At 30.6% G+C, this 9,004-nt stretch overlaps 1 protein-coding gene across 1 annotated transcript; it reads right to left on the minus strand.

Moving 5' to 3' along the window:
• Positions 1 to 1,282: 1,282 nt before the first annotated feature.
• Positions 1,283 to 8,736, minus strand: LOC132755314 (uncharacterized). Its single transcript, XM_060746165.1, has 3 exons — positions 8,420 to 8,736; positions 5,320 to 6,075; positions 1,283 to 4,600 (listed from the first exon to the last, which is right to left on the minus strand). Exons 2-3 carry the CDS (start codon positions 6,058 to 6,060, stop codon positions 3,590 to 3,592), a joined length of 1,752 nt encoding a protein of 583 aa, XP_060602148.1. The 5' UTR covers positions 6,061 to 6,075; positions 8,420 to 8,736; the 3' UTR covers positions 1,283 to 3,589.
• Between the last annotated feature and the right edge of the window lie 268 nt (positions 8,737 to 9,004).

Here is a 9,004-nt window from a genome sequence, read left to right on the forward strand (position 1 = left end):
AGTTGCTCATTTGACAACAGGTATCCGCATTGCCTATGATCGTTTGGTGGTTCTCAGGCTCGTACGCATTGGCACTGATCTCTTACTCCACCAGTAATAAGTGCTACATCTAGAAATTGATATATTTGTCAAGTGACAAGCATACAACTCTTTATAAAGTTTCGATTTGGTGAATTTCAATATAAACCGTTTAATAACTGTTAAGAAAATATTAAACATCTGCCATAATTTGTTAGTTCCAGTATATAGCAAGCTCAAAAATAGCGTCGTGATGATATATAACAAATAACTAAAATGATTCGTGAAGTCGGCTTATTTTCATAACTTTTTTTTTTACAATAAAATGTAGGCAAAACAACTTTCAGATTCCGATACCTTTATTACAATGACTAAAACATGACTTTCTTCATTAAAACACACTATTATACTTTCGAATTGAAGTATTTTTGGGAAAAGCCTTAACTTTCATGGTGAATGTTTCCTGGACAGTGCAGTAATTGTATCAATTTCAAAGGCAATTATAAAAGCTACTACCACTGATGCATGCAATATTAAAGAAGTTGATTAGTCAATGAAACGGTATCAAAGTAATATTCGTATGATAGACTGTACCCTATGAGTAAATTTTGAAAGTTTATATTATATAATGTGCTATGCATGTTCAATATATGTCTTAAGTGTATGCTTATCATAAATCAGATATAATATAAGATGCTGTAGAAAATGTTATATATACCAACAGTTTTTACAAACAATTACAACACTTCTGTTTGAAAAAATAAGAATATAGCAGTGACTGATATATATGTTATTTTCGTTAAAATAATAATAATAAAATCAAGACAAATGAGAAACAAAACTTGCATTTTGCCCATTAGAATTTGGATGTATAGTGTGATGATACAAATGACTATCTTAAAACCAGTTTCCAACCTGCACTGATGAAATAAAAAATGAAAAAGTAAATAATACACTAATAGATACATGAATACAAACTAAAATATGAATTCAACATTTCATATATCAAAACTAGCTAAAGCAAATTAATGACAATTTTTGAAAAAAATATAACAAAACATAAACCAGTTTCAGATGATCTAATTTTTTGAAAATGTTAATAATATTCGGTACAAAACACAAGAAAATATACGAAGAACAAGAATCTAAATCAACATATAGCCCTGGGTAAAATGTATCTTCAATTTGAAAAAAGATAATTGAAAAAATATGATAAACAAGATCAACAAGGAAAGGCGGCGTTCAATGTACGTAACCCGGACCCCAAACAAAACCAGGACAGGGCACATGGCAGAGCATGGGCAGGCTAATCACTTAAATGATACATAAGAGTCGCATCCAGTCATATTCTCTCTTTTACGAAAAATACAAGATAGTTATTGGATAACATAACATAACATAAGGATAACTATAACTCTTCTTCTATGTCGATGATGTCACAATATAATGATATACATTTCCTTTTATTTCTTGGAATTGGATTGAATGAGTGTCTTCCTTCCCTTCACCGATTTTTGTGATAACGCATCTGTACTTTAAATTATTCAAAATAATACATATCTTGACTTTTCAAACACATTTTTCAATTTCTTATAAACTGAACACTTCAGCATGTCTCTTTCTGTATACTATAAACGAGTCCGAGTATTAATTTTAACAAAATATGGAAACATCAAGACTCCGTTACATTCACTTACGTTTAACAAGTCTATCACATGTTATCAATTCCATTGTTTGAACTGTTAGTTAAATGCCAACGGCCGTGATAGTATTGTATTTAAAATGCAATTCTCTATTTTTCAGCACAGTATCAGAAAATACATGTATTTTATCACTGCGATTCAAATTTTATTATCAGTAGAAATCGACCTGATTCTACATACAGACGTAAGTTACTTATTCACCTTCATGTCTTTAAAAGTCTGTTAAGAATTTTCTTTATACACAAGATTTTACAATCTTATACATGGAACTAAATATTTGTAATAGCATGCCGTCGACTCCATGTCCATGAGGACGACCTATCTATTAGTATATGGTATAGTACTTTGATTTGAAACCGGATTCCGCGTCCATGATAATGTCTTTTTCTTCTGACCAATAAAAATGAATAAATGGAAGAATGAATGCATAACCTTACAAGCATAATCATTGACTTTAGTGATTACTATTATTGTATTTCAGTGTAGCATTATACAAACAGTACATCTGGAGAATTCGACAGTTAATATCTATTATAATCAGAACAGAACATATATTTTTCATTAGATTTGTACCACAGGTATATCATCGTAACATATTTACAAACTTGATACATTTAAATTTAATAAATTTCAGTCACATGATAAACCATCGTTTATAAGTATCGAATCGCAATACCACATACATTAACGCATTTACATTTAATACAATTACATGACATTTTATACATCCAATATTCATTATTTTCTATTCTAAGAAGATGGAATGAAATATGTTTAGCATATGCTCTATAATGTCATATTAAGTTTAATTGCTACATTTGTGGGATTTGTTCCTTTATCACTTTTAAAACATGATTGGTTTAACAAAATAATACTTTTTATGTACAATTTCCTTTAATCAATATAACATGGGCAAATAAAAATAAAAATGACATTCGTCTTCACTGTCGTGCTTATCACAGTATATAAAATAACGTTGATTTCTCTCTCAATTCTCTGGGTACCGTATCGACCTGTTTGAATTTTCAAAAGATATGAAGATAACCTTAATTGTGTTAAATAACATCTGAAAGAAGGTAAAATATTCTAGTACACAAAATGTACTTTGCATACTCAAAATCAATTTTAACATGATTATATACTTCTTATAGACTGTTTTCCTTTTTTTAACATGCAGCCCTTGAACAAACCTATCGATGACCCATTGTTTTAAACATAATATAAAAGTCTTTTAAGTTTTCACAAACGGTATCAGGCGAATACCACATATGCAAAGACATGATCAGATAAAAATCACATTTGACAACCATCTTCCCATTAAACAATCATAACAGTAAAACATTAAAGTCTATGTTGGTGTCCCTCCATTAAATGCTGAACCGTTTACCTACTGTTACTTTAATTTACTTACAAATAATTGAATTGACAATTTTGCATCATTAACAAGTTCCTTTAAGAAACGTGGTCCTAACAGGTAGAATTTAAACTCTTATTTATTTTAATGATCATCTGCTAGCAATGTTAAGTTTAACTTGAAACACCATCTTATCCAATTGGCTCATACCAACTTAAATAATGTAACAAAATTCAAATAGATTGTTAAACTTTCTTTAAGTTAAAAGCCCTGAGTACCTTTTATTTTCTTTACAATATTTCGCATTAAACAAGTTTTTGATAATAACACGAAATGTTATAAATACATCATCACAGCCTTAACATATCTGCATTTCTTACAAAAAGATTAAAACTATTCACTTGCTTATTGCTCCTTTAATATTAAAGGTCAGCAGATTTATAATTAGAAAGCAAAATCTAGCCACCATTACATTTGGATAGCTTTTTCAATGTCTTAGTTTGTCATAATTTTTTCATAATTCAAAAATAAGAAATTCATTATCAGCACTCCAAGATTTTCTTGTTTGTCCAACGTAAAGCCTATCTGACCCGTTGCTGACAAGAAGTGATTGTGGTTCAAATCCGTCATCTCTTGTCAGAAGTTCATTCCATTCCCCTTCTCTTGAAACCCCACGCAAGCATTTGAATCCACATACATAGATTGTCTGACTTTGATCAGACGCTATACCATATGGTCCACACATACTGTCATCTATATATGGAAAATATCTTAAAACTTTGCCAGACATATCACACGACTGTATGCAGTGCTTTGTGTGAGAAACAAAAATGATTTGATCATCATTTGTAAGGTTTATTCTGTCAATGTTGTAATCGAAAGAAGCAATGGTTCTCACCAAATGACCGTTTAGCGACCAACACTGAATGCTAGCATTGATAAAATCTGTGACAACTATCATCACATTTTCAGACTTATGGTATCTGATTCCAGCAGGACTCTTTACTTTTATACATGAACGCTTACTTTCAGAAATATTTTTACCGATAGTCAACAATGATATCCTGTTTTCTTGTGGAAAAGTAATTGCTATTTCACCATTTTGACTAATATAGCTAATAAATGTGATTCCCCAAGGCCTCCATTGAAGCTGGTGATATATCGGTGAATATTCATCGGAAATGATAATCAGTCTTTGGTTTACACAATCTACAAGTATCACTGGAAATGTTTCATTTGATGGTGTTGCTATATCAGTTATGGCACACGACTGCTTTCCCCCTGCTATATTTATCTTTTTTTGAAGCTTAAGTTTACGTCTACCAATTTCCCTTTGATGTTTCTCGGCAACCAAGTTTCCCGAATCAAGCATTTGGTACTGTGATTTATAAGAAACACGTAAACGCGGCAGACCGAAAACTCCCTTGAGATCTCTGTTTATGTTGTCTACTTCGCACTCTCCTTCGGTCATTGATATGTATCTCTCAATTTCTGATACATTGGTATCCCTTATTAAGTCTTTTTTCTGAAACCGTAAAAATATTATATAAGTTCTCAAAATCATAATAAAAAATAGACAAATTTATTACATACTTAATTAGGAAATATTGATGAAATAAAATGCATATTTTAATTTCCATATTTTTACCTTAAAATTTTATTTTTTCAACACAGTCCACTGCACATATTTTCCGTATTTTTACGGATATCTTGCCGGACTACTTTCATCTAAATTCAGCCAAAACAAAAAAATTAGGAAAGTCTTTCAAATCATAATGTCAAAAAATGTATATAATATACAGAAAATTCAAGATTTTTCTATACATACATGATTTATTTTCATAATGTGGTATGAAAATTATCATATTTTACCATTGACTACCGCCACATATGAAATTGTTTTACATACCACTCAATGAAAATAAATCCTTTATTAATAGAAAAAAAAGTTTGCTATCTGTCAAAAATATGTCCATACAAAAGTCAGTAAATATGAAACCAATTCACGGAAGGTTTAAAGAATTAATTGCCTGTTTGGATGAAGTGCGACAAATGTATACACAGTCAGCATTATATTAATGCAATGTTTGAATGCATAACAATCACTGATTTCGTAGCAAAACTACCCAAGTCATATTTAAGTAATATCGGGACCGTATCACGCTCATATGGAGATTGTTTGTCATGTAACATCTAGGCAACAATAAATGAAAGATCCTCTATATGATTACATATTTATCAAACCTTTTTAAGTTTCTGACATATATCGAGCATCTCCGTCTGCCTATTCTCGCTTTCCTCTCGAAATCTATAAACCTCATTGTTTAAGCTCTTTTCTGTCTCGTCAAAATAGTTGTTAACTTGCTCTCTATCTAAACGAATTTGTGACAAAACCTCCTCATACGATACGTCAGCTCCTTCGTTGGCATTTGTTTCTTGCTTTATTATATACGCTGCTTTATCTTCTACATATTTGATTTTTGAAACAATGCGTTTACTTTCAGAATCATAAATGTCATGAATGTTATCCAGCTCGTCACATTGTCTATGTTCTTTTAAAGCACATTCGCTACATACAATTATTTTATGAGTTTTGCAATGATATTTTAGATCTTCTGAAGGGTGAACAGAACATTTTGTATTGCATACCGTCCTTCTCTTAGGAACTGGTGGGGGTGCTTTCTTTGTCTTGCATTTATCATTATTTTCACCTTGCTGCAGAACCTGGTCATCTGAAACCTTATGTTTATCTGAGTCTGGAGGCGTAGGGGCTCTGTCTTTTGACATAATGGTCTTGTATTCAACAAGAACGTGGTCTTTAAAAGGTTTTGGTCGACGATGATATTTGTAGCAAGCATCACACAAGTATTCTCCACATGTTTTGCAATATCCGTAAGCTTCATGAAGAACATTTTCGTCTTGGCAGGGTTGGCATTTTTGCTTGACCTTATCTTCACTGCTCTCCTTACGTCCTGCCACCTCCATATCAAATGTTTTAACCTTAAAAAGTTTAAAACATTATGTAATTACAATTGTAATTTAAAGTTTGTTGCAGTTTGTTTTATTTTGAGCTTGAATATTGTTTAATTTTGATCTTGTATTTAAACTCTCAAAACATGTGCGTTCGTATCTAATTATGTTTTTGTTTCGACCATCATTCTTTTCACTTTCAAGGATTATTTAGACAATCATGACATGTGTCACATCAACTGTATGATAAACATGATGTAAATAATGCAAGCGTTATATATTTTGTTTATGACAAATATTCATTCCGGTAAAGCAAATTCGTCTGATAGGTTATACTCCTTAATGCCGAATAATAAGAAGTTTCTTCCCATGACGTTGAAAAATGATGGTAAAATCAACACATGGAGATTGTCGGTATATCAAGACAGCTTATAATTAAAAGTTTTTCCGTATATAAAAATAAAATTAGGACACAGCTTGAAACTTTAGTCCATCGGCCATGAATATTTTTTTCTTGTTTATACCAACATGCTTAATATAAATTAATGATAACTTAAGACTTTGGAGTTTGTAAGAGATATTGTCAATAGAACAAGAATAGTCTTGAACTTGAATTAAATAAAATAAATAGATAAATCATCCCTTTTAGCAATTATTGCAAAAAAATCTTAACATCGTTTCAGTTTAAGTAAAACAAGAGCTTTTTTTTCTAAAAGCAAACATATAAACAGTTTAAAAAATCTTTAAAAAGACAAATTAAAGAAAAAAATATGGTTTCATTTTTCGTTATTTTAATTGCTCACACTTGTTGTTTTTCCATGTTTGAATCATTCCCATAAATAAATGACAAAGTTTAGAAAATATCAACAAAATTCAATCATGTGACATTGACAGTCAATGTCAAGGTCTTATCTAAATTATTCAGCCTATTCTTTTGGTCAGAAGTGTTGTTTTGTTTTATATGATAATGAATAAATCTATACAAAATAATGACAAGTTAAACAAAATAAAATAAAGCCTCGTTACCGCCCGACGGGCGGGTCATTTCGGGACGGATATTCCGATCCGAACCGCAAAATATGACAGATATTATAAATCCATGTTCAAATAGAATAAGGAGTTGTTGAAACCGACTTATTGAGTTTGCTTTTGGAGTTATCTTCAAATTAACAGACGAGACGATGTACAAGGGGGTTAATTGATTTCAACACCTTGTTTGGTAGGATAAGATAAGATGTATTTTTATAAGCTTGACAGGGGTATTTAAGTCGAAATTATTGTATGTTTCTTTGATAGGTAAATACTGTATTTTATTACATATTGTTTTGTAAGTAACGTCTATTATATCCACATATCAAAAGTGAGTTTTCTGATTAAAACCAACGATGCGTGACTAAAATACCAAAAAGAGAATTTCAATCACGTTCAGCACAAAAAAACGATGTTTGTTTCACAATTGGAAATATATTTAATCTGTATTGAGTACTTGATTAGAAAAACATAATATCTGGCGAGAATGTGAGGCGATTTAATGTTTGCTATCTGAATCAAATTATGCCCTATACATTGCAATGACTTTTTACTACATTCTCACTGTAAACATTACGTTAGTTTTATAGCCACTCCGTTTTTTATTTCAATCAATCTGTCTTCTCAATTACGACATTGTTTCAAATCATATTGCTGTTAAAGATTAGAAATCTGTACACTAGCTATAAGACATATAAAACATTTTCAATTCACAATATAAGATAACACCTGCTATTACCACATGTAAACTGGCCTTTTTGATAGTTTGACTTTTATCTAATTGCACTGTGTAGGAAGTCTTGCACGAATAATTGGCATGACATGGAGCCACAAGTATATAGAACAGGACTAAAAATCAAATAGCTTTATGTTTGAAGGTTTATTTTGAAGTCGGTATAAAGTTGCTATTGCCCGTATAAAAAACATACAAATAAGTTTCCGTGTCCGTGTTTACCGGTAGGTTCGAAAATTTTTTGATTAACAGATCACTGTTTCTAAAATATTATCAGGTGTTACCTTTCATTGATAAAGTTATAAAGTTGTCATACTATCTGCAAATTGAAATGATCAGTAAGAATATTTCTCAATTTTCAATTTTTATCTATTTTCGTTGTTACTTTTCTTAATGCTTTCTTTGACATAAAGGTGACCAGTTAGAAATTATTTAAAGTGTTCAGTCAAAAGTAAAATGGAGGTAACAAAAGGAAAGAATCCATTTAGATATCCTTTTCCCATAAAAGATTGTACCGTATATATAAATTATTATTTTGAAATTTTTAAAGCATAATACAAGTATTTTTTAAAATTTGACTTGAACATTACAACTTTTTTAAAACGGTATTACCTTATCAAAGACGCATTTGTCAGCCTTGAAAAGAATTTGTTTCTGAAATATCCACAAACAATCCGGGTCGTCCGGCAGTAGAATCACAAAATGAAATCATTCAGATAATGCGCAGCAATTATTGGCGCTTGTAATAATATCCGTGTTGTAAGAGCTCGAGGGCCGAGTAATTAAACTATATGTATTGTTTTCTTTCCAATAAATTGAATACTAAGAACAAGTATTTTTGCATACGTCATAGAAATACATTTTTTGAAATAATTTACATTTCATTGTCGTTAAGATATTGTGGTTAAATACTGTTGAACCTTAGTTTGTTAAATCCATTTATCGGGAAGTATATCTAAATCGAGACTGTCATTTACAGGAAGCAAATTTCAAGGGTCACTAAACTAAACTTCATTTTATTATTACCCGTGAACATACATGTATATCCATCCTCTTAACACAATTGTGGCTTTGTAAGTCTTACTTTACCCTTTCACTTTCAAAATACTTATACAGTATATACATGTTAAATAATAAAAATCATTAGCATATTTTTGTTTTCATGAATACCCTCCGATTTTCAAGTATCGTTGGTTT

The sequence above is a fragment of the Ruditapes philippinarum genome, unplaced genomic scaffold, assembly GCF_026571515.1.
Source record: "Ruditapes philippinarum isolate M1 unplaced genomic scaffold, ASM2657151v2 ctg2557_1_1_1_1, whole genome shotgun sequence".
Taxonomy (NCBI): Eukaryota; Metazoa; Mollusca; class Bivalvia; order Venerida; family Veneridae; genus Ruditapes; species Ruditapes philippinarum.

Excerpts from the sequence above, each read along its gene's own strand:
- LOC132755314 (XM_060746165.1), bottom strand. The coding sequence starts at position 6,060 with ATGGAGGTGGCAGGACGTAAGGAGAGCAGTGAAGATAAGGTCAAGCAA. Across the intron at positions 4,601-5,319 it reads TATGTCAGAAACTTAAAAAG|AAAAAAGACTTAATAAGGGA; the intron begins GTTTGATAAATA and ends TTACGGTTTCAG.